The sequence below is a fragment of the Daphnia magna genome, linkage group LG1 (genome assembly GCF_020631705.1).
Source record: "Daphnia magna isolate NIES linkage group LG1, ASM2063170v1.1, whole genome shotgun sequence".
In the NCBI taxonomy this organism is placed as follows: domain Eukaryota; kingdom Metazoa; phylum Arthropoda; class Branchiopoda; order Diplostraca; family Daphniidae; genus Daphnia; species Daphnia magna.
In genome coordinates, this window is record NC_059182.1 from 5,688,466 (window position 1) to 5,714,013 (window position 25,548).

Below are 25,548 nucleotides of genomic sequence, written 5' to 3' on the forward strand. Positions count from 1 at the left end.
ATTTCCTTATTAGTTATTATGCAACTGGAGCCCGATGTCAAACGATACTCGGCTCACTAGATGGCCTGCTGATAAAAAAGTTCCTTACAGAAGGCCGTGACTTCCTTGCGTTGCTATCTACACTTTTACTATTTCCATGGTCATAGACCCCTGGTTCCTCCAATATGGCTATCTTTCCTCTCAGAAAAGGAGTACCCTCTTGCGGGGTTTACTATACGAAAAAACGAGGGTTTTGGGTCGGGGCGGTCGGGGCCAAAGAGTGATTTTCCACCCGGTGGGAGCGCCTCTTGCGTATTGTTTTCCTCCGCGCAGAAACTCATTATCGCTAGATGGCAGTCCCACCAGGCGAAAATCACCCATACGCCCCGACACAAAACCCTCGCTTTTTGTATAGTCAGAGTCATTCAGTCATAGAGGTAGAGGGACTCTGGTATAGTAAACCCCTTGTTATTTCAGTATTGCTAGCATTTGAAACAATCTGTCTTTGTTGCATAAAAAGGAACATGATTTCAAAATGGCTGAATGATAACTAGTGAATTCACCCAAGCCTGCCATTGAAGCAAAAATATTCTATGGTAACAAAACTAGCAAATGTTTTGTTGTAATGTGAGCATTGTGCAGGAGGAGGAGATGCAATGGTGAATTCTCAAAGAAAGGGAATGCAAGTTTAATCCACTTCATTCAGTAGAAAATGTTTGAAACTGTCTATTCTTCTTACAGAGAAATGACAGCAAAATTAAAAAGTGGATGGATGGTGGATACTTTGTTCATCAATCTTGCTGCCATAGCAAAGATGCTTGGATGAAAACAAAGGAGAGGTTTGTAAAAAATTTTGTACAATTTTTTTTTGTTTGTTTTATTATTTAATTACTGTGGTAAAGATTTTAATGTATTTATTTTTGCCTATAGTTGTGGGTAGGGTAGGGGATGGGAGAAAAAAAAATTATACATTTTACTATTTTGCAAAATAGCAGAAAAGCATGCAAAGGTGGTGTTGGGAACATGTCTATGAGCCTGAGTTATAGCATGGTATACCTTAGCCTTTGATGCATATTTTTTTGTTTACCTTAATAAGGCTGTGTAACTGGTGTTCAGTCCTTGTATCTTTCACAACATGCTCAGTCTAGTTTGAGTTATTTAAAAAGTATTGAAACAATGTGTGTTTGGTTATAAATTAATTGCTGGCTTTATGCAAGTGCTGTAGTTTGCATATTGCATCAAGAAATTATAATAGTCAGAGATCATCATCAGTCATTTTCAGAGATATATTTAAATATTTAACAAAATCAAAATAGTAAATTGGTTTCTTTGGTAGGTAGACTGCATTTCTTCATCCTTATCCCAAATAGAGCTCATGTATTTATATGAACCTTTTGAATTACAGAATTGTGTGCATTCATTAGTGGATGATCAGCTTGTTGGAGACAAAAGTGTATTTGAAAGGTAGTCACAACATTCATCCTTTTTGTCTTTGATAAGGCTCGTGCGATGAATTCATAGACGTATTATAATAAAGTCATATTGTCACCCTAGGGATGTCTGCCACTCTCAACTAATCTGCTTCTGGATGTCCCAAAGCAGAGACAGCTGTGTCTGAAGAATGCAAGAGTTATAACAACAGTCTGAATCATAATAAGTGAAACCAAGAGGTTATGAAAGATAGCAACATTATGTCAACAAGGTAGATGGAAGGTTGCTGTGTGCAAATGAATACTGCTGTGAAGCTGATTAAGCATCACAAGGCCATTGTTCATAATTTAGTGTCCCCAAGTAGGGGAGTATAAAGAAATTGAAGTATAAAGAAATTGAAGCCTTTATACAAATTTTATGCATGTTCTTTTTGTCACTAGATGGAGTCCTGATCCTTCAATTGGCATTCATAGCTTGGCAATGGACACACTTTAAGGCCATTGCTTACACTAGGGGCCCTCACTCCGTTCAGGAAGTTCCCGATAGGGTACGGCCTGGTCGCCAATTTCCCATAATATCTCGGAAACCGTTTGCTCTTCCGGCAAAACAGACTCCGTATACATGTCCTATGAGGCGTGCGCTGATCATCAACGCCTTCATCCCGCCTTTCCACTTTTGTCAAAATCGGCCAAAAATGACATCTCTTGAAATTCTCCAAAAATCAGACGGTATAATCGAAATTGAACGCTGATTTCGATTTAGTCATTGGTTTTCTCTTTAGACTAGCCGTTTAAAAAATTAACGAAAACAGTTCTGTTAGCGCACCAACTTCATTTATGGTTTTTAAAATGTAAATGAAAAATTATAAGACCAATAGAAAAATAAACCGGATTTCCGTGATTTTAATTCAATTCTGAATCTAAATCATGTATTTGAAGCCAAATTTGAAATTTGGTCAAAAATGAAAAAGTGGGAAGGGTATAGCCTTTCCACTTTTGTCAAAATCGGCCAAAAATGACATCTCTTGAAATTCTCCAAAAATCAGACGGTATAATCGAAATTGAACGCTGATTTCGATTTAGTCATTGGTTTTCTCTTTAGACTAGCCGTTTAAAAAATTAACGAAAACAATTCTGTTAGCGCACCAACTTCATTCATGGTTTTTAAAATGTAAATGAAAAATTATAAGACCAATAGAAAAGTAAACTGGATTTCCGTGATTTTCATTCAATTCTGAATCTAAATCATGTATTTGAAGCCAAATTTGAAATTTGGTCAAAAATGAAAAAGTGGGAAGGGTATAGCCTTTCCACTTTTGTCAAAATCGGCCAAAAATGACATCTCTTGAAATTCTCCAAAAATCAGACGGTATAATCGAAATTGAACGCTGATTTCGATTTAGTCATTGGTTTTCTCTTTAGACTAGCCGTTTAAAAAATTAACGAAAACAGTTCTGTTAGCGCACCAACTTCATTTATGGTTTTTAAAATGTAAATGAAAAATTATAAGACCAATAGAAAAATAAACCGGATTTCCGTGATTTTAATTCAATTCTGAATCTAAATCATGTATTTTAAGCCAAATTTGAAATTTGGTCAAAAATGAAAAAGTGGGAAGGGTATAGCCTTTCCACTTTTGTCAAACTCGGCCAAAAATGACATCTCTTGAAATTCTCCAAAAATCAGACGGTATAATCGAAATTGAACGCTGATTTCGATTTAGTCATTGGTTTTCTCTTTAGACTAGCCGTTTAAAAAATTAACGAAAACAGTTCTATTAGCGCACCAACTTCATTTATGGTTTTTAAAATGTAAATGAAAAATTATAAGACCAATAGAAAAATAAACCAGATTTCCGTGATTTTCATTCAATTCTGAATCTAAATCATGTATTGTAAGCCAAATTTGAAATTTGGTCATAAATGAAAAAGTGGGAAGGGTATAGCCTTTCCACTTTCGTCAAAATCGGCCAAAAATGACATCTCTTGAAATTCTCCAAAAATCAGACGGTATAATCGAAATTGAACGCTGATTTCGATTTAGTCATTGGTTTTCTCTTTAGACTAGCCGTTAAAAAAATTAACGAAAACAGTTCTGTTAGCTCACCAACTTCATTTATGGTTTTTAACATGTAAATGAAAAACTATAAGACCAATAGAAAAATAAACCTGATTTCCGTGATTTTCATTCAATTCTGAATCTAAATCATGTATTTTAAGCCAAATTTGAAATTTGGCCAAAAATGAAAAAGTGGGAAGGGTATAGCCTTCCCACTTTTGTCAAAATCTACCAAAAACGACATCTCTTGAAATTCTCCAAAAATCACACGGAATAATCGAAATTGAACGCTGATTTCGATTTAGTAATTGGTTTTCTCGTTAAACCAGCCGTTTCAAAAATTAACGAAACAGTGCTGTTAGCGCAACAACTTAATTTAGGGTTTTTAAGGATTAAATCAAAAACTATAAGACCAATAGGAAAATAAACCTGATTTCCGTGATTTTCATTCAATTTTGATTCGAATTCATGTATTTTAAGCAAAATTTGAAATTTGGCCAAAAATGAAAAAGTGGGAAGGGTATAGCCTTCCCACTTTTGTCAAAATCTACCAAAAACGACATCTCTTGAAATTCTCCAAAAATCACACGGAATAATCGAAATTGAATGCTGATTTCGATTTAGTTATTGGTTTTCTCGTTAAACCAGCCGTTTCAAAAATTAACGAAACAGTGCTGTTAGCGCAACAACTTAATTTAAGGTTTTTAAGGATTAAATCAAAAACTATAAGACCAATAGGAAAATAAACCTGATTTTCGTGATTTTCATTCAATTTTGATTCGAATTCATGTATTTTAAGCAAAATTTGAAATTTGGCCAAAAATGAAAAAGTGGGAAGGGTATAGCCTTCCCACTTTTGTCAAAATCTACCAAAAACGAAATCTCTTGAAATTCTCCAAAAATCACACGGAATAATCGAAATTGAACGCTGATTTCGATTTAGTAATTGGTTTTCTCGTTAAACCAGCCGTTTCAAAAATTAACGAAACAGTGCTGTTAGCGCAACAACTTAATTTAGGGTTTTTAAGGATTAAATCAAAAACTATAAAACCAATAGGAAAATAAACCTGATTTTCGTGATTTTCATTCAATTTTGATTCGAATTCATGTATTTTAAGCAAAATTTGAAATTTGGCCAAAAATGAAAAAGTAGGAAGGGTATAGCCTTCCCACTTTTGTCAAAATCTACCAAAAACGACATCTCTTGAAATTCTCCAAAAATAACACGGAATAAGCGAAATTGAACGCTGATTTCGATTTAGTTATTGGTTTTCTCGTTAAACCAGCCGTTTCAAAAATTAACGAAACAGTGCTGTTAGCGCAACAACTTAATTCAGGGTTTTTAAGGATTAAATCAAAAACTATAAGACCAATAGGAAAATAAACCTGATTTTCGTGATTTTCATTCAATTTTGATTCGAATTCATGTATTTTAAGCAAAATTTGAAATTTGGCCAAAAATGAAAAAGTGGGAAGGGTATAGCCTTCCCACTTCTGTCAAAATCTACCAAAAACGACATCTCTTGAAATTCTCCAAAAATCACACGGAATAATCGAAATTGAACGCTGATTTCGATTTAGTTATTGGTTTTCTCGTTAAACCAGCCGTTTCAAAAATTAACGAAACAGTGCTGTTAGCGCAACAACTTAATTTAGGGTTTTTAAGGATTAAATCAAAAACTATAAGACCAATAGGAAAATAAACCTGATTTTCGTGATTTTCATTCAATTTTGATTCGAATTCATGTATTTTAAGCAAAATTTGAAATTTGGCCAAAAATGAAAAAGTGGGAAGGGTATAGCCCTCCCACTTTTGTCAAAATCTACCAAAAACGAAATCTCTTGAAATTCTCCAAAAATCACACGGAATAATCGAAATTGAACGCTGATTTCGATTTAGTAATTGGTTTTCTCGTTAAACCAGCCGTTTCAAAAATTAACGAAACAGTGCTGTTAGCGCAACAACTTAATTTAGGGTTTTTAAGGATTAAATCAAAAACTATAAGACCAATAGGAAAATAAACCTGATTTTCGTGATTTTCATTCAATTTTGATTCGAATTCATGTATTTTAAGCAAAATTTGAAATTTGGCCAAAAATGAAAAAGTGGGAAGGGTATAGCCTTCCCACTTTTGTCAAAATCTACCAAAAACGACATCTCTTGAAATTCTCCAAAAATCACACGGAATAATCGAAATTGAACGCTGATTTCGATTTAGTTATTGGTTTTCTCGTTAAACCAGCCGTTTCAAAAATTAACGAAACAGTGCTGTTAGCGCAACAACTTAATTTAGGGTTTTTAAGGATTAAATCAAAAACTATAAGACCAATAGGAAAATAAGCCTGATTTTCGTGATTTTCATTCAATTTTGATTCGAATTTATGTATTTTAAGCAAAATTTGAAATTTGGCCAAAAATGAAAAAGTGGGAAGGGTATATAGCCTTCCCACTTTTGTCAACATCTACCAAAAACGACATCTCTTGAAATTCTCCAAAAATCACACGGAATAATCGAAATTGAACGCTGATTTCGATTTAGTTATTGGTTTTCTCGTTAAACCAGCCGTTTTAAAAATTAACGAAACAGTGCTGTTAGCGCAACAACTTAATTTAGGGTTTTTAAGGATTAAATCAAAAACTATAAGACCAATAGGAAAATAAACCTGATTTTCGTGATTTTCATTCAATTTTGATTCGAATTCATGTATTTTAAGCAAAATTTGAAATTTGGCCAAAAATGAAAAAGTGGGAAGGGTATAGCCTTCCCACTTTTGTCAAAATCTACCAAAAACGAAATCTCTTGAAATTCTCCAAAAACCACACGGAATAATCGAAATTGAACGCTGATTTCGATTTAGTAATTGGTTTTCTCGTTAAACCAGCCGTTTCAAAAATTAACGAAACAGTGCTGTTAGCGCAACAACTTAATTTAGGGTTTTTAAGGATTAAATCAAAAACTATAAGACCAATAGGAAAATAAACCTGATTTTCGTGATTTTCATTCAATTTTGATTCGAATTCATGTATTTTAAGCAAAATTTGAAATTTGGCCAAAAATGAAAAAGTAGGAAGGGTATATAGCATTCCCACTTTTGTCAAAATCCACCAAAAACGACATCTCTTGAAATTCTCCAAAAATAACACGGAATAATCGAAATTGAACGCTGATTTCGATTTAGTAATTGGTTTTCTCGTTAAACCAGCCGTTTCAAAAATTAACGAAACAGTACTGTTAGCGCAACAACTTAATTTAGGGTTTTTAAGGATTAAATCAAAAACTATAAGACCAATATGAAAATAAACCTGATTTTCGTGATTTTCATTCAATTTTGATTTGAATTCATGTATTTTAAGCAAAATTTGAAATTTGGCCAAAAATGAAAAAGTAGGAAGGGTAAAGCCTTCCCACTTCTGTCAAAATCTACCAAAAACGACATCTCTTGAAATTCTCCAAAAATCACACGGAATAATCGAAATTGAACGCTGATTTCGATTTAGTAATTGGTTTTCTCGTTAAACCAGCCGTTTCAAAAATTAACGAAACAGTGCTGTTAGCGAAACAACTTAATTTAGGGTTTTAAAGGATTAAATCAAAAACTATAAGACCAATAGGAAAATAAGCCTGATTTTCGTGATATTCATTCAATTTTGATTCGAATTCATGTATTTTAAGCAAAATTTGAAATTTGGCCAAAAATGAAAAAGTGGGAAGGGTATAGCCTTCCCACTTTTGTCAAAATCTACCAAAAACGACATCTCTTGAAATTCTCCAAAAATCACACGTAATAATCGAAATTGAACGCTGATTTCGATTTAGTTTTTGGTTTTCTCGTTAAACCAGCCGTTTCAAAAATTAACGAAACAGTGCTGTTAGCGCAACAACTTAATTTAGGGTTTTTAAGGATTAAATCAAAAACTATAAGACCAATAGGAAAATAAACCTGATTTTCGTGATTTTCATTCAATTTTGATTCGAATTCATGTATTTTAAGCAAAACTTGAAATTTGGCCAAAAATGAAAAAGTGGGAAGGGTATTGCCTTCCCACTTTTGTCAAAATCTACCAAAAACGACATCTCTTGAAATTCTCCAAAAATCACACGGAATAATCGAAATTGAACGCTGATTTCGATTTAGTTATTGGTTTTCTCGTTAAACCAGCCATTTCAAAAATTAAAGAAACAGTGCTGTTAGCGCAACAACTTAATTTAGGGTTTTTAAGGATTAAATCAAAAACTATAAAACCAATAGGAAAATAAGCCTGATTTTCGTGATTTTCATTCAATTTTGATTCGAATTCATGTATTTTAAGCAAAATTTGAAATTTGGCCAAAAATGAAAAAGTGGGAAGGGTATAGCCTTCCCACTTTTGTCAAAATCCACCAAAAACGACATCTCTTGAAATTCTCCAAAAATAACACGGAATAATCGAAATTGAACGCTGATTTCGATTTAGTAATTGGTTTTCTCGTTAAACCAGCCGTTTCAAAAATTAACGAAACAGTGCTGTTAGCGCAACAACTTAATTTAGGGTTTTTAAGGATTAAATCAAAAACTATAAGACCAATATGAAAATAAACCTGATTTTCGTGATTTTCATTCAATTTTGATTTGAATTCATGTATTTTAAGCAAAATTTGAAATTTGGCCAAAAATGAAAAAGTAGGAAGGGTATAGCCTTCCCACTTCTGTCAAAATCTACCAAAAACGACATCTCTTGAAATTCTCCAAAAATCACACGGAATAATCGAAATTGAACGCTGATTTCGATTTAGTAATTGGTTTTCTCGTTAAACCAGCCGTTTCAAAAATTAACGAAACAGTGCTGTTAGCGAAACAACTTAATTTAGGGTTTTAAAGGATTAAATCAAAAACTATAAGACCAATAGGAAAATAAGCCTGATTTTCGTGATATTCATTCAATTTTGATTCGAATTCATGTATTTTAGGCAAAATTTGAAATTTGGCCAAAAATGAAAAAGTGGGAAGGGTATAGCCTTCCCACTTTTGTCAAAATCTACCAAAAACGACATCTCTTGAAATTCTCCAAAAATCACACGTAATAATCGAAATTGAACGCTGATTTCGATTTAGTTTTGGGTTTTCTCGTTAAACCAGCCGTTTCAAAAATTAACGAAACAGTGCTGTTAGCGCAACAACTTAATTTAGGGTTTTTAAGGATTAAATCAAAAACTATAAGACCAATAGGAAAATAAACCTGATTTTCGTGATTTTCATTCAATTTTGATTCGAATTCATGTATTTTAAGCAAAATTTGAAATTTGGCCAAAAATGAAAAAGTGGGAAGGGTATAGCCTTCCCACTTTTGTCAAAATCTACCAAAAACGACATCTCTTGAAATTCTCCAAAAATCACACGGAATAATCGAAATTGAACGCTGATTTCGATTTAGTTATTGGTTTTCTCGTTAAACCAGCCGTTTCAAAAATTAACGAAACAGTGCTGTTAGCGCAACAACTTAATTTAGGGTTTTTAAGGATTAAATCAAAAACTATAAGACCAATAGGAAAATAAACCTGATTTTCGTGATTTTCATTCAATTTTGATTCGAATTCATGTATTTTAAGCCAAATTTGAAATTTGGCCAAAAATGAAAAAGTGGTAAGGGTATAGCCTTCCCACTTTTGTCAAAATCTACCAAAAACGAAATCTCTTGAAATTCTCCAAAAATCACACGGAATAATCGAAATTGAACGCTGATTTCGATTTAGTTATTGGTTTTCTCGTTAAACCAGCCGTTTCAAAAATAAACGAAACAGTGCTGTTAGCGCAACAACTTAATTTAGGGTTTTTAAGGATTAAATCAAAAACTATAAGACCAATAGGAAAATAAACCTAATTTTCGTGATTTTCATTCAATTTTGATCCGAATTCATGTATTTTAAGCAAAATTTGAAATTTGGCCAAAAATGAAAAAGTAGGAAGGGTATAGCCTTCCCACTTTTGTCAAAATCTACCAAAAACGACATCTCTTGAAATTCTCCAAAAATCACACGTAATAATCGAAATTGAACGCTGATTTCGATTTAGTTTTTGGTTTTCTCGTTAAACCAGCCGTTTCAAAAATTAACGAAACAGTGCTGTTAGCGCAACAACTTAATTTAGGGTTTTTAAGGATTAAATCAAAAACTATAAGACCAATAGGAAAATAAACCTGATTTTCGTGATTTTCATTCAATTTTGATTCGAATTCATGTATTTTAAGCCAAATTTGAAATTTGGCCAAAAATGAAAAAGTGGTAAGGGTATAGCCTTCCCACTTTTGTCAAAATCTACCAAAAACGACATCTCTTGAAATTCTCCAAAAATCACACGGAATAATCGAAATTGAACGCTGATTTCGATTTAGTTATTGGTTTTCTCGTTAAACCAGCCGTTTCAAAAATAAACGAAACAGTGCTGTTAGCGCAACAACTTAATTTAGGGTTTTTAAGGATTAAATCAAAAACTATAAGACCAATAGGAAAATAAACCTGATTTTCGTGATTTTCATTCAATTTTGATTCGAATTCATGTATTTTAAGCAAAATTTGAAATTTGGCCAAAAATGAAAAAGTAGGAAGGGTATTGCCTTCCCACTTTTGTCAAAATCTACCAAAAACGACATCTCTTGAAATTCTCCAAAAATCACACGGAATAATCGAAATTGAACGCTGATTTCGATTTAGTTTTTGGTTTTCTCGTTAAACCAGCCGTTTCAAAAATTAACGAAACAGTGCTGTTAGCGCAACAACTTAATTTAGGGTTTTTAAGGATTAAATCAAAAACTATAAGACCAATAGAAAAATAAACCTGATTTTCGTGGTTTTTCATTCAATTTTGATTCGAATTCATGTATTTTAAGCAAAATTTGAAATTTGGCCAAAAATGAAAAAGTGGGAAGGGTATATAGCCTTCCCACTTTTGTCAAAATCTACCAAAAACGACATCTCTTGAAATTCTCCAAAAATCACACGGAATAATCGAAATCGAACGCTGATTTCGATTTAGTTATTGGTTTTCTCGTTAAACCAGCCGTTTCAAAAATTAACGAAACAGTGCTGTTAGCGCAACAACTTAATTTAGGGTTTTTAAGGATTAAATCAAAAACTATAAGACCAATAGGAAAATAAACCTGATTTTCGTGATTTTCATTCAATTTTGATTCGAATTCATGTATTTTAAGCAAAACTTGAAATTTGGCCAAAAATGAAAAAGTGGGAAGGGTATAGCCTTCCCACTTTTGTCAAAATCTACCAAAAACGACATCTCTTGAAATTCTCCAAAAATCACACGGAATAATCGAAATTGAACGCTGATTTCGATTTAGTTATTGGTTTTCTCGTTAAACCAGCCGTTTCAAAAATTAACGAAACAGTGCTGTTAGCGCAACAACTTAATTTAGGGTTTTTAAGGATTAAATCAAAAACTATAAGACCAATAGGAAAATAAACCTGATTTTCGTGATTTTCATTCAATTTTGATTCGAATTCATGTATTTTAAGCAAAATTTGAAATTTGGCCAAAAATGAAAAAGTGGGAAGGGTATAGCCTTCCCACTTTTGTCAAAATCTACCAAAAACGACATCTCTTGAAATTCTCCAAAAATCCCACGGAATAATCGAAATTGAACGCTGATTTCGATTTAGTTATTGGTTTTCTCGTTAAACCAGCCGTTTCAAAAATTAACGAAACAGTGCTGTTAGCGCAACAACTTAATTTAGGGTTTTTAAGGATTAAATCAAAAACTATGAAAACCAATAGGAAAATAAACCTGATTTTCGTGATTTTCATTCAATTTTGATTCGAATTCATGTATTTTAAGCAAAATTTGAAATTTGGCCAAAAATGAAAAAGTGGGAAGGGTATAGCCTTCCCACTTTTGTCAAAATCTACCAAAAACGACATCTCTTGAAATTCTCCAAAAATCACACGGAATAATCGAAATTGAACGCTGATTTCGATTTAGTTATTGGTTTTCTCGTTAAACCAGCCGTTTCAAAAATTAACGAAACAGTGCTGTTAGCGCAACAACTTAATTTAGGGTTTTTAAGGATTAAATCAAAAACTATAAGACCAATAGGAAAATAAACCTGATTTTCGTGATTTTCATTCAATTTTGATTTGAATTCATGTATTTTAAGCAAAATTTGAAATTTGGCCAAAAATGAAAAAGTAGGAAGGGTATAGCCTTCCCACTTCTGTCAAAATCTACCAAAAACGACATCTCTTGAAATTCTCCAAAAATCACACGGAATAATCGAAATTGAACGCTGATTTCGATTTAGTAATTGGTTTTCTCGTTAAACCAGCCGTTTCAAAAATTAACGAAACAGTGCTGTTAGCGCAACAACTTAATTTAGGGTTTTTAAGGATTAAATCAAAAACTATAAGACCAATAGGAAAATAAACCTGATTTTCGTGATTTTCATTCAATTTTGATTCGAATTCATGTATTTTAATCCAAATTTGAAATTTTGCCAAAAATGAAAAAGTGGTAAGGGTATAGCCTTCCCACTTTTGTCAAAATCTACCAAAAACGACATCTCTTGAAATTCTCCAAAAATCACACGGAATAATCGAAATTGAACGCTGATTTCGATTTAGTTATTGGTTTTCTCGTTAAACCAGCCGTTTCAAAAATAAACGAAACAGTGCTGTTAGCGCAACAACTTAATTTAGGGTTTTTAAGGATTAAATCAAAAACTATAAGACCAATAGGAAAATAAACCTGATTTTCGTGATTTTCATTCAATTTTGATTCGGATTCATGTATTTTAAGCAAAATTTGAAATTTGGCCAAAAATGAAAAAGTGGGAAGGGTATAGCCTTCCCACTTTTGTCAAAATCTACCAAAAACGACATCTCTTGAAATTCTCCAAAAATCACACGGAATAATCGAAATTGAACGCTGATTTCGATTTAGTTATTGGTTTTCTCGTTAAACCAGCCGTTTCAAAAATTAACGAAACAGTGCTATTAGCGCAACAACTTAATTTAGGGTTTTTAAGGATTAAATCAAAAACTATAAGACCAATAGGAAAATAATCCTGATATTCGTGATTTTCATTCAATTTTGATTCGAATTCATGTATTTTAAGCAAAATTTGAAATTTGGCCAAAAATGAAAAAGTGGGAAGGGTATAATAGCCTTCCCACTTTTGTCAAAATCTACCAAAAACGAAATCTCTTGAAATTCTACAAAAATTACACGGAATAATCGAAATTGAACGCTGATTTCGATTTAGTTATTGGTTTTCTCGTTAAACCAGCCGTTTCAAAAATTAACGAAACAGTGCTGTTAGCGCAACAACTTAATTTAGGGTTTTTAAGGATTAAATCAAAAACTATAAGACCAATAGGAAAATAAACCTGATTTTCGTGATTTTCATTCAATTTTGATTCGAATTCATGTATTTTAAGCAAAACTTGAAATTTGGCCAAAAATGAAAAAGTGGGAAGGGTATAGCCTTCCCACTTTTGTCAAAATCTACCAAAAACGACATCTCTTGAAATTCTCCAAAAATCACACGGAATAATCGAAATTGAACGCTGATTTCGATTTAGTTATTGGTTTTCTCGTTAAACCAGCCGTTTCAAAAATTAAAGAAACAGTGCTGTTAGCGCAACAACTTAATTTAGGGTTTTTAAGGATTAAATCAAAAACTATAAGACCAATAGGAAAATAAGCCTGATTTTCGTGATTTTCATTCAATTTTGATTCGAATTCATGTATTTTAAGCAAAATTTGAAATTTGGCCAAAAATGAAAAAGTGGGAAGGGTATAAGCCTTCCCACTTTTGTCAAAATCAACCAAAAACGACATCTCTTGAAATTCTCCAAAAATCACACGGAATAATCGAAATTGAACGCTGATTTCGATTTAGTTATTGGATTTCTCGTTAAACCAGCCGTTTCAAAAATTAACGAAACAGTGCTGTTAGCGCAACAACTTAATTTAGGGTTTTTAAGGATTAAATCAAAAACTATAAGACCAATAGGAAAATAAACCTGATATTCGTGATTTTCATTCAATTTTGATTCGAATTCATGTATTTTAAGCAAAATTTGAAATTTGGCCAAAAATGAAAAAGTGGGAAGGGTATAGCCTTCCCACTTTTGTCAAAATCTACCAAAAACGAAATCTCTTGAAATTCTACAAAAATCACACGGAATAATCGAAATTGAATGCTGATTTCGATTTAGTTATTGGTTTTCTCGTTAAACCAGCCGTTTCAAAAATTAACGAAACAGTGCTGTTAGCGCAACAACTTAATTTAGGGTTTTTAAGGATTAAATCAAAAACTATAAGACCAATAGGAAAATAAACCTGATTTTCGTGATTTTCATTCAATTTTGATTCGAATTCATGTATTTTAAGCAAAATTTGAAATTTGGCCAAAAATGAAAAAGTAGGAAGGGTATAGCCTTCCCACTTCTGTCAAAATCTACCAAAAACGACATCTCTTGAAATTCTCCAAAAATCACACGGAATAATCGAAATTGAACGCTGATTTCGATTTAGTAATTGGTTTTCTCGTTAAACCAGCCGTTTCAAAAATTAACGAAACAGTGCTGTTAGCGCAACAACTTAATTTAGGGTTTTTAAGGATTAAATCAAAAACTATAAGACCAATAGGAAAATAAACCTGATATTCGTGATTTTCATACAATTTTGATTCGAATTCATGTATTTTAAGCAAAATTTGAAATTTGGCCAAAAATGAAAAAGTGGGAAGGGTATATAGCCTTCCCACTTTTGTCAAAATCTACCAAAAACGAAATCTCTTGAAATTCTACAAAAATCACACGGAATAATCGAAATTGAACGCTGATTTCGATTTAGTTATTGGTTTTCTCGTTAAACCAGCCGTTTCAAAAATTAACGAAACAGTGCTGTTAGCGCAACAACTTAATTTAGGGTTTTTAAGGATTAAATCAAAAACTATAAGACCAATAGGAAAATAAACCTGATTTTCGTGATTTTCATTCAATTTTGATTTGAATTCATGTATTTTAAGCAAAATTTGAAATTTGGCCAAAAATGAAAAAGTAGGAAGGGTATAGCCTTCCCACTTCTGTCAAAATCTACCAAAAACGACATCTCTTGAAATTCTCCAAAAATCACACGGAATAATCGAAATTGAACGCTGATTTCGATTTAGTTTTTGGTTTTCTCGTTAAACCAGCCGTTTCAAAAATTAACGAAACAGTGCTGTTAGCGCAACAACTTAATTTAGGGTTTTTAAGGATTAAATCAAAAACTATAAGACCAATAGGAAAATAAGCCTGATTTTCGTGATTTTCATTCAATTTTGATTCGAATTCATGTATTTTAAGCAAAATTTGAAATTTGGCCAAAAATGAAAAAGTGGGAAGGGTATAGCCTTCCCACTTCTGTCAAAATCTACCAAAAACGACATCTCTTGAAATTCTCCAAAAATCACACGGAATAATCGAAATTGAACGCTGATTTCGATTTAGTTATTGGTTTTCTCGTTAAACCAGCCGTTTCAAAAATTAACGAAACAGTGCTGTTAGCGCAACAACTTAATTTAGGGTTTTTAAGGATTAAATCAAAAACTATAAGACCAATAGGAAAATAAACCTGATTTTCGTGATTTTCATTCAATTTTGATTCGAATTCATGTATTTTAAGCAAAATTTGAAATTTGGCCAAAAATGAAAAAGTGGGAAGGGTATAAGCCTTCCCACTTTTGTCAAAATCAACCAAAAACGACATCTCTTGAAATTCTCCAAAAATCAGACGGTATAATCGAAATTGAACGCTGATTTCGATTTAGTCATTGGTTTTCTCTTTAGACTAGCCGTTTAAAAAATTAACGAAAACAGTTCTGTTAGCGCACCAACTTCATTTATGGTTTTTAAAATGTAAATGAAAAACTATAAGACCAATAGAAAAATAAACCTGATTTCCGTGATTCTAAATCATGTATTTTACCACTCACTAATACTCATACTCTTCTTTCTTCTTACCAGGCTTCAGCATCACTCAGAGGATGACCAGCATCAATGTTTCTTTTTACTTTCTTTGCAAGACACTTGTTGGTTTCAGACATCACATCCTCTAATATTCCTGTCCACACAAAGCAGGAAAAGCTTCTTGGCTCAAGGGTCATCTCAAGCAAGTCCAAAGTCATAAACTTCCGAGAGAAGAATTTTTTTTACCGTCTAATACTATAAATAATAAAAATTTAGCTAATATTGTCACACGAGTTGTATTTGGACAAGAACAAACGAATACAACAAGTGATGACATCAATTCTAAACAATGGTTTAACTCAAACAAAAGGGATAACCATTACCAAAAGTTGGAGAAGCGTCTGAAGACCTCTTGGGAAACCAGGGAACTCCTCTTACGGAGCCCAGCTCCGGGAGCTCACCCGATGGAGACTCATCTAACGCAGATTCGGGGCAGCGTTTTATACCGTCGCGCGAATTACTCCCCTTCCGGACTGCATATCTGCGTATCTTTCTTAGAGCGGACTTCTCCCGATAATTTCTTCACCACGATCGCAGCGTTGTCCAAGGAGCGGATGACTCATCTCTGTGAAGAGATAACCAATCTCCCTTTTCACCCGCGACAATATCAACATGCCATAGAGTTGTATGTTAAAGCAAACTGCAAACTAAAAATACTGTTGATAGGTTTTTTTATGCCTATTTATACAAACCAGCATTGTTTAGTTCAGGATAGAAGGGCAGAAATTCTCAATATTTTCCATTGGAATGTTTTCTCTGGGATTGATGTATTCACGATGCACACTGTGTGTAAAGCTGCTGATAGTGACCATACCTGAAGAAACACATTAATAATGAAGGTGTATGCAAAAGCAGAATCCTTGTGGTTGGCATGAAGTTCTACTGCTCTTGCACATTGCTGTACCTAGGAAAAGCATTTTATTGTTTTACCGCTATTATATTCTCCGTCTTACTTCGCATTCATCTTGTGATATTTCAGGATTATACAATAATTGATTGAGCTTACCGTTTTGTGTACAAGTTTCATTGACTAATTTAAAACCATACAGCATTTTAACTCTGTCGGGAATCGATCCTAGACTTTCGGCATACAACACCGGTGCTCAACCATAGAGCCATGAGTTACATGAACATTTAGACTGTATTTCTATATAATGTAGCTGCAACATGTAGAAACTTAGAAATAATAGAAATTGTGTAGAGTGAAAATTGATCTCGTGATTTTCAGTCTAAAACGGTAACGATAACACGAATCATCAACATAAATCTATTTACTCAACCAGTTCACTCTCATGGGGGTGAACCACCGTGACCACCACTAACCTTCTATTCATTATAACGACGATATAACCATTAATCCATAAACATTCTGTTGATGGATGCGTTGCTGGCTGGTAAGTTGCCGGACGAGGCGGAATACCTCGTGCATTTGATCTGTTTGGATACGGATAAATTTCCGTTCTTATGTCAAGGAAAAAAATACCCTCTTCCGATTTACCTTTCCGGATCGATACAACCACGAGATAAGAATAATGAATCAAAATTATCTTTTAAAAATTGAAGATTAGTACAACTTTTTTCGAAGCCCAAAGTTATTAAATTACGTGAGCAATGAGGTCGAGGAACTGAACATCATTCCAGCTGATGCATCGGACGGCGAAGAAACTCTAACCAAAAAAAGACGACTTTTCTAATACCACTGCAAACTAGACAATAAATTGAACTTCAATTAGTTTTAATCATGGGTGTACAAGCAGAAAAAACCGACAGACCTAGAGCTTGAGCTTTGTCCTGAGATTGTTCAAAACGGTCAACTTGTTTTCAAGGGTTCTGCATCAGAATGACACACTTGGGAGAGCCATTTTCGTTGAGACACATGATCTCTTTCACAGTAGACACATGATCTAAATCTGCTGTCCAATGTAGCAAAAAACAGCATAATTCTATATAAAAAAATTTTGCCATTTTTGCTATACCTGTTTAGCTTTGTAAAAGTGACAGCAAATTACAATGCAGTTGTGCCCATTGTGAATATAATCTATCCCCCATGGCTTTGTTGATGGGTGTCTGCCTAGGAAGCTGACGATTTAGAATCAATCTACACTTTTGAAAACAATTTATTTAAAGTAATAGGTAATATGTTGTTTCATTTTACCAGTTTCCCATTTGTTTTACAAAACAAGTAACAGGAAACAAATATATCATCCTCCAACTTAAGGTTTCTCCTGCTAATTTAACAATACCAAAAAAGTCACTTTATTAACATGATTACAGATTTGTCAAATACCTTGACTTCTTTTTACAATTGTCCAATATGACACTTTGTTGGCATCAAGACATCCTATGTTCCTTGTTCCAAGAAGCAGGAAAATATTTCTGATACCAGTCATCTAAAGAAAGTCTGCAGCTGCAAATTTCCTTAAGGGAAGAGTATTTTAATACTGAAGTAGTCATATGTTCAATAACAGTTTAGCTAATATAAATATGTCATAGATTTGCATATGAAAGCCACATACGTATAAACAAAAATTACTGTTGACAGGTCATTTCAAGAATGCTTACATGAAGCCGGCATTGTGCAGATTAGCACAATGAGCAGATTTTTTCAACTGTCTATTTTTGCACACTGTAGGACTGGGGGATGCGGATAGGAACTGCACCTAAAGATATGAAAACATTGTCTGACAGCAAATAAAAACTGAAAGAAATTACATGTAAATATACTGTACTGTACATTCAAATGACGTCTAGTGAAAAATCAACTTTCAAACAATCGTGTGTGTCGTAAAAAAGTGTCCCTCAGGTCGGTACGAAAAAATGGCAAATTTCAGTGTATTAACGAGTAGCCAAAAAAATGTTTAAAACGGAACGCACTGTACATTTATTAACTTCTCTCTGAACACGTCTTGAATCCCTAACAACTAGGCTACATGCTACATCTGGTATATAGCGTTTCTAGTGTATTGTTGTTAATCAGACGAATCCTGATTTTCCATAAGGTCCTGTACAAAGTTTAGTACAAGCTGATTACCGGCAGGAGGCTGCTGAGATCAGGGTCGTATCAAGTAGCTGAGACCTCAGCTTGTCTCAGCTGGTCTCAGTGAAAATTTCGACTAGATGGTTTGGATCACATTGTCTCAGCAAATTCTTGAAGCCTCTTCTCACTTTTTCTTAGTCTATGTAGACTAGAGCTTTTAGGGATCGACCCTGGTGCAAATATGGGTTGACCTTGACGAGCTTAATAGCGGAAGGTGCTGGCACGATAGTGAAAAACCTGAAAAATAGAAATTTTTCTGTGTTGCGCCAGTATGTTCCGTTGTTAGCTGGTCAAGGTCAACTCAAATTTGCACCGGGACCGAGGGCTAGAGCTTAGGGCTAGGCCCAAAGTTTCCTGAGACTCGGTTACTACCGAAAGGTAATTGAGAAAAAAAAATTTATGTAACACATTTTACGTTTGCCGCGCCAGTACCTTCCTTATAAATAAAAATAACATTTATTTTTAAAGTTAATGTAGCATTTATTAAATTACTTATCAATTTATAATCCTAGCCATTTACTCCACAGGCATCTATGACAAATGACAACCTCTCTCGCTATAAAAAAAAAATAAATAATGCAGCATTTGGCACTATTCGTCTGCTTTTCTGCATAAAGGCGTCTGCTAGTGTCTTTCCAAATTCTCAGCTACTTGATACGACCCAGGTATATAATATAGCATAGCGTTTCTAGTGTATTGTTGTTAATCAGACGAATCAGGATTCGTCTGATTTGCCACTTGACGCGCCCCTTGTGTCTGGTTCATCCTTTAATTTGGTAATTTAGAGGTGCTGCATGCCATCTGGTAACGAACTTTTATAAAAGGTATCCAAAATGATTTTATTGCTTTAAATTTTAATAAGCAATGAACTATAAGTCGCAAGTAAAAAAGATCTTGATTTTAACGGTATCGTAAAATTTTGGATCAAAATCATGTATTTTCATAGCAATTTCTAGGTTTTTGCAAAAAAATATCAAAGGGGGAAAATCCAGCTTATTTTATTGGTTTATTTTAATGCTCAACTTTATCGTAAAAAATTAGGGCTTAAAATTTAAGTTTTTAACCGTTTGGCTATCGGGATCTTCGGGAATACCGTGAGTCACTGAATTCACGTTATGTAATCTTTTTACTTTCCCCGATAGATGGCGTTGCCAAAGTAAACTTCACGTGCAGTGGTGCATTCTGCTACATATTTGTTTGTTAAAATTGTCGGATTGTAAAATTAATTTTTTAAATATAAAAATTAAGTAAACTCCAAGTAGTTGTAAGGCTACATTCTTCTAGTTCTAAATATTTTGCATTACCTAGCAAATCGTCATGAGGCGAAGTCTTCCAAATCTGCTTAATTCGTACCTAAAAGTCGGGCCAAAACCTCATTTGATCAGAACGGAGCACAGTGATAATAACTGCCCTTCGCCAATCAAAAATCAACTTACTAAAGGTATATCTACTATATGTGTTTTGGTATTTTGTTTGTGTATATAATTTTGTTTGCAGTTAAAACCAGGCACCCTTCATCCTTTTTCCAGCTGCCAATTCTTGACTCTGTTGTTTCATCACCAACAGTTCCTTTATCTCCCCCAGATAGAGTTCTAGAAGCTGTAAAGTCTGCAAATTCCATAAAAGAAATTTTTGAAATTGTATTGAAAGAGGAAAAAAATCTTGAAGAGAACCATTTAACGAAATTTTTTCGATTGATACTTCAGTTTCAGAATAACAGCAGGTATACCATGTAGAAATTTCTTCAAGTTTTATTTGAATGTTTTTTAAATATATATCTTAGGACTTGCTACAGTTCAGATGCTCTTCAAAACCATATAGGCTTCATTAAACTATGCCAGCGGCTACTGAGGGTGGCTCCTAATATGACAGATCCAGCAAATTTAGTAGCTTGTCTGAAAACTCTGGTTTTTTGCCAGGTAGCTGGTGAAAGTCGCATCATTCAAACTCTTCTTCATCTACTCAAATCTAAAGTGAATGATCTGGGGCTCCAGCAAGTCATTTTCTTGGATTTTTTGCTGCGAAAGATTAAATCCCCTCTGGCAGATGCGCTTGTTATAGCACTACCGGTAGTCTTTCAAACTCAATTGGAAACACAGCTTAATGCGGATAATATCAAAACCATGTGCGATAGTCTACGTTATGCAATAGACCGGAGAGCCTCGGCTCCTAAAGTCAAATTTATTGCTGACAGTTTACTGTCTAGTTCCAACAAATGGGAGAATAGTGAAATCTGCAGTGTTATTTGGTCTCTAAGCAAAATTCGCTATTTACCTGATCATGGCATTTTGCCTTTACTGGAAAATGCATTGGATCAATTAGCAAAAAGAGTGAATCGTATAGAGCGAAAGGACTTGGAACGAACTTTAGTCGCAGTAGGTGAAAACTACACTGGTAAAAGTCAATACTGGTATCATGAAGAGCTGTGCAATGCTATTGCCAAACGCGTTGTACAAGAACAGTGGCCGTTGTCTTCGACAAGCCCGATTGGCCGAACATTTGCCAAACTATCCTACGTCAATTTCGAATTTCTGGACTATTATTCTAGTTTGATCGCTACTACCGACGAAAAGTTAACGATGCATCCACATTACTTACTGGCACCCTTCGCCGTGGCGAATTACAGAACCCCAACTTTTGAAAAAATGGTGGAACAGCTGCTAAAATATTCAGCCGACAACATGGTAAACAGCTTAGTAGTTGAATCAGTGGGAAAATTACTAATTCACAATTATTCTTTCTACGGTACAGGTAGTTAACAAGTATCAACAATGGTTTAGATTTGCTATTGACTGCGCAACCCTTGGTTTCTATCCGCGATCGTTGATCAGTCAAATTTTTGAAGAATCTTTCGTCAACTCGCATTTTGGAAAGCAAGCTAGCCATCTCGACTGGTTACAGCTTGATGTTCTCAATCGTAGTGTCCGCCTAGAATGCCCAGAGTACGATGGGCCATACCCTACCCGAGCGATAACGGAACGATGTCACAGAAAGATATACGAGGCAAATATGCACAAGGAGCAATTCGTTTCAGTCGAAAAAGCATTGCAAAGCGGTGTTGGAGGCTTGTCTTATGTGACGACTGGGTTATTAACCAAACATGGTCATTTTGTTGGTACTTATTTGTTACGCGCAATTGCTGACATGCTGGATGTGGTTAACCATTTCTTTGACATTTAACAGATCACGTTATCGCCATGAGACCTGGTGGGTATCCTGTAGCCATCAACACAGCATCTCATGATCCTGATACAATACGTTACGTAGAAGACCTAGACGGCACAAATGGATGTCAACTGTAATGTTAGAAATATTTTTTTCAATTTTACGACATTACTATAGAACTTTTTCCGTTGACAGTTTGTTGATAAAAATATTCAGGTCGAATGCCTATGTCATCAATGGGGATCGTTTACGTGGTATTTATGATCTCGAGCTTCGGACCCTTGAACGCACAGGATATGACATTGTTCCTGTGAACCTAGGAAAATGGGAAGCCTTGCAAGATTACGAAAAGATCCCTTTTCTAATGCAGCAGGTTCGATTAAAAGAAAAGGCGTTGACCTTATAAGACAATCTGAGTGAATGTAGTGTTACAGATTAATATAAATTTGGAACATCTAAAAAATTAAAAAATCTACTCTTAGTCTGTTTTAATTAACTCGGAAAATTAAGTTTTTTCTAGTCAAATCCTTGTAGCATTTAAACTTCGAGTGGTTTCCATAATATTTATCTTATTACAACAAAAACGTTTGTCAGAAGTGGGATTTGAACCCACGCCTTCTATCGAAGACCAGAATACTTAGAACCGGTTTGCCCGGCAAGTGGTTAGCTTGAGTCTGGCGCCTTAGACCGCTCGGCCATCCTGACACAATATCGTTTGCACAAAGGTTTTACGTATTTGAGTATAACTTTCTATTGCTTACGAGCTCCTACCTTACCTAGTTTCTCTCACACCTCAGCATGTCTTAATGTTTTTCGAAATGGCTCTTACTCCTACAGCTTTCTTTTAGGATGATAACAGATTATGATTTAGCCTAATTCTAACAAATAGTTGACCCGTTAATGCCAACAAGACGAAATGAGTGTTATGCTGTTTAACTGACAAGAATGAATAAAGATTAACCGTATAAACAGGACGATTCTAAAACAAAGGTTTGGCTCCATTACGATCACTATGTTATAAAGTTAAAAATAAAAAGCACTTGAGCCTTACTGGCTATTGACTTTGGTACACTCGCTACTTTTGTTGCATTCTTTGTGAGACAAGCCTATCTCCTCGTAATTTTTGCCTCATTCTTTGTGCATTCGCTCCCGCGAGACGAATAATAGTGCAACGTACACTTCCTGGTATATCGCTTTTCAAAGTCATGGCGTTAAATGGAACTTTCGACGTCACAAACAATTTGTTTTTTTGTTTCGTGCTTGTTTTGGTAATAAATGTAGCGACGATACCCTGTTACTCCGTTAAGTGTCGTCAAAATCCGTGTTCTTTACCATCTGTTCTTCCTTCTGCCTTGGGACTTTGGAAGTTTACACAACAAGAATCAACTAGCAATGATCTCAATCCGATGATGAATAACCATCTTAGGGATGTTTATTCTTCAGCGCAAGATTATGAACATATGCTACCTGAGACGTCGATCAAGCGCAAAAATATTCCCAACTACATGCTCGATATCTATGCTCAAAGGACTCACAAATTGGCCACCGGAAATTCTTATGACAATGTTCGAAATTACAGAGCCATTTCAGGTTTTTAACAGAACTATTTACTTTCAGTTAATTCTTCAAGCAATGCTTCTGTTTCTAGAAATGGAAGTTAGCTATTTTGAAAGCATTTACCAGCGCAACAATTTCTCGATTGTTCACCATTTGCTATTCAACGTTTCTGCTTTGCCAATAGAAGAACAGCTTCAAGAAGCAGAGCTGAAACTTTGGGCTATTGTCAATTTTTCACCTGAAAATCTCTTTGGTTAGTCAAACAGAAAGGGCGCAAGTTCTCATTTGATATTGGAGTGTGGTTTTTTTATTGGTTAAGGTGCCAATAGACGGCTATTCCGGATTTACTTGATGAATGGCTATAATTACAATCCCTGGGATTTGGAGATTCTGGATTTTAAGTTCGTAATCGAGTCTAAAGAAATATGGCTTACCTTTAATGTGACCCATGCGGTACAATGGTGGATGGAGAATAAAATTCCAATTCAAATGATACAAGTCCGTATCGACCCCCTCCACCCATCAGAGGTAAGATTCGGTTCAATTGACATAAGTCTTAGATCCATCGTTGGGGAAGAAACTGAGCCTCAATTAGTCGTCTACTCCTCAACAAAGAAACTTTCGGTAAACCTTTCAAGCTAACAAGTTATTACAGAAATGAACTTTTCCAAGACAAAATTAAATTATGATTTCTTTCGACATTCCCAGGACCCAGAGCACATGATTGCTAAAAGAGATGCGGACGTTTTTCCTGACAGGCGTCCTACAAACAAGTCTCACAGGAAAACAAAATCGAGCCCAAACTGTCGGCGTCGGCCTCTTTACGTCAATTTTACTCAAATAAACTACGATCAGTGGATCATAGCACCTGAAGGATTCGAGGTGATAAGTCCTGAATGTTATTAAATCTCTTCAAAAACTTATTCGAGACTGATTAGGCATACGAATGTGCCGGACGCTGCGATTTCCCGCTCAGTGATCACCTCACTCCTTCGAAACACTCCATTCTACAATCTCTAATGCATGCTATTCAACCCGATAAAGTAGGAAAAGTGTGCTGTGTCCCAACCCGATTAGCACCGATCAGCTTATTATACTATGACGAACGAGGCATTCTCACCTATAAGTACCGCTATGACGAAATGGTTGTGGCAGAATGTGGGTGTCGATAAATTTTGTCAGAAAATTTGTCTTAAAAATGATAAGCCATCTAGGGAAACAAAGAAAATGCATTAACATTGTAACATAAATTTGCGGAAAAACTATTTAGAAAATAAAAAGTTTACCACCATTCAATTGTATTGTTAAGAGATTGATATGTATCAAAATCGAGTTTTTTACAGTTCATTGTGTTCTGGCTTAATATTTTGCTTGGGATTGAAGGTACTGGTGTGGATGTACAGTCCTTCAGCTGTTTTCCATTGGCATGAAGAATCTAATCTTGTTAAACCAACAATTTCTAGTTGACCATTAATGGGTCGGCCATATGCATGTCCTGAAGAAAAAATGCTAACTGATCATAATGAATTAGATTTATTTAAAAATGTTATACCTGAGGTTGCTAAGTAGACGTTAGTGTCAACATGCCTAAATACAACATTATCATCACGTTCCCAAAAGTCACCGTCACACACCACTTTCCAATAATCACCAGTATCACCAACACCTGCATTTGAAATCGAGGCTGAAAAAGTTACTAGGGAAGATGTGCAACAAATATTACCATTTTCACCAAATGCAGAGACTTCTTGACTTCCAGAAAGAGGTGATGAAAATAAGTGTGAATGAAGAAACTTCCTTGTAGTTAAATGATGAAACCGAATAGTAGATCCACATTCAATTGGCTCACTATGAAGAGAAATCTTTTTTTCTTATTCTAAATTTACTTGGATATTATTGATACCATACCCTCTCTTGCATGTCTTATTCAAAGGGCCAAGAATTGCCCAATGTGAATTGACATCATCTGTGGTATCTGTTCCTGTAACTGACTGTTGGCCACTACCAGAACCATATTTTACATCGTGAGAATGTAACCGAATCTTGTATGCCAAATTCTGTAGCTTAATTGCCGAACCACATGTAACATACTGGCCGGCACGTCCTGTAACAAAGAATATATTAAAAAAAAAATAACAACCTAACTAACTCCAAATAAAGTCATTTAAAGTGTTACCTGCTACAATATGGAAAGAAATTAAAATAAATAAAACAAGTTTAATTAGAGTGGTAATCATTTTGACAAGAAGTGTACACGAATTATATTATGTTGCTAAACGAACTGTCTACTTAAAAAGTCCACGAAGAGCTTCTCTATTG

At 34.5% G+C, this 25,548-nt stretch overlaps 3 protein-coding genes, 2 long non-coding RNA genes and 1 other non-coding gene across 15 annotated transcripts; 3 read left to right on the plus strand and 3 right to left on the minus strand.

Moving 5' to 3' along the window:
• The first annotated feature begins 144 nt into the window (after window positions 1-144).
• On the plus strand, window positions 145-2,043 carry LOC116924687. Of its 3 annotated transcripts, XR_006649077.1 has the most exons (5): window positions 145-430; window positions 500-818; window positions 1,385-1,443; window positions 1,534-1,681; window positions 1,851-2,043. It is a non-coding gene; the product is annotated as an uncharacterized LOC116924687 (long non-coding RNA). The 3 variants fall into 3 exon arrangements; XR_006649078.1 differs by lacking the exon at window positions 145-430 and having other exon boundaries at window positions 437-818; window positions 1,534-1,770; XR_006649076.1 differs by lacking the exon at window positions 145-430 and having other exon boundaries at window positions 437-818.
• Window positions 2,044-15,977: 13,934 nt separating this feature from the next.
• On the minus strand, window positions 15,978-18,480 carry LOC116924742. Of its 2 annotated transcripts, none has more exons than XR_006649095.1 (7): window positions 18,205-18,480; window positions 18,033-18,130; window positions 17,758-17,888; window positions 17,626-17,698; window positions 17,243-17,568; window positions 16,163-17,176; window positions 15,978-16,035 (listed from the first exon to the last, which is right to left on the minus strand). It is a non-coding gene; the product is annotated as an uncharacterized LOC116924742 (long non-coding RNA). The 2 variants fall into 2 exon arrangements; XR_006649094.1 differs by having other exon boundaries at window positions 15,998-16,058; window positions 18,205-18,479.
• Window positions 18,481-19,025: 545 nt separating this feature from the next.
• On the plus strand, window positions 19,026-22,153 carry LOC116924026. Of its 5 annotated transcripts, none has more exons than XM_045176351.1 (7): window positions 19,026-19,172; window positions 19,816-19,948; window positions 20,005-20,230; window positions 20,291-21,191; window positions 21,259-21,622; window positions 21,691-21,805; window positions 21,868-22,153. In XM_045176351.1, exons 1-7 carry the CDS (start codon window positions 19,041-19,043, stop codon window positions 22,076-22,078), a joined length of 2,082 nt encoding a protein of 693 aa, XP_045032286.1. In that variant the 5' UTR covers window positions 19,026-19,040; the 3' UTR covers window positions 22,079-22,153. The 5 variants fall into 5 exon arrangements, with proteins under 5 accessions (XP_045032286.1, XP_045032289.1, XP_045032301.1 ...); XM_045176354.1 differs by having other exon boundaries at window positions 21,889-22,153; XM_045176366.1 differs by having other exon boundaries at window positions 21,691-21,810; window positions 21,889-22,030.
• A 107-nt stretch (window positions 22,154-22,260) lies between these two features.
• Trnal-caa lies at window positions 22,261-22,377 on the minus strand. Its single transcript has 2 exons — window positions 22,340-22,377; window positions 22,261-22,306 (listed from the first exon to the last, which is right to left on the minus strand). It is a non-coding gene; the product is annotated as a tRNA-Leu (tRNA).
• Window positions 22,302-24,520, plus strand: LOC116936355 (growth/differentiation factor 2). The gene is made up of 5 exons (XM_045176377.1): window positions 22,302-23,262; window positions 23,321-23,482; window positions 23,549-23,853; window positions 23,938-24,111; window positions 24,168-24,520. Exons 1-5 carry the CDS (start codon window positions 22,878-22,880, stop codon window positions 24,399-24,401), a joined length of 1,260 nt encoding a protein of 419 aa, XP_045032312.1. The 5' UTR covers window positions 22,302-22,877; the 3' UTR covers window positions 24,402-24,520.
• Window positions 24,511-25,547, minus strand: LOC116924438 (stromal cell-derived factor 2). Of its 3 annotated transcripts, none has more exons than XM_032930986.2 (5): window positions 25,406-25,547; window positions 25,138-25,333; window positions 24,962-25,077; window positions 24,782-24,895; window positions 24,529-24,724 (listed from the first exon to the last, which is right to left on the minus strand). In XM_032930986.2, the coding sequence occupies exons 1-5, from the start codon at window positions 25,464-25,466 to the stop codon at window positions 24,567-24,569; spliced, it is 645 nt and encodes a 214-aa protein (XP_032786877.1). In that variant the 5' UTR covers window positions 25,467-25,547; the 3' UTR covers window positions 24,529-24,566. The 3 variants fall into 3 exon arrangements, with proteins under 3 accessions (XP_032786868.1, XP_032786877.1, XP_032786873.1); XM_032930982.2 differs by having other exon boundaries at window positions 24,953-25,077; XM_032930977.2 differs by having other exon boundaries at window positions 24,511-24,724; window positions 24,782-25,077.
• Window position 25,548: the final 1 nt, after the last annotated feature.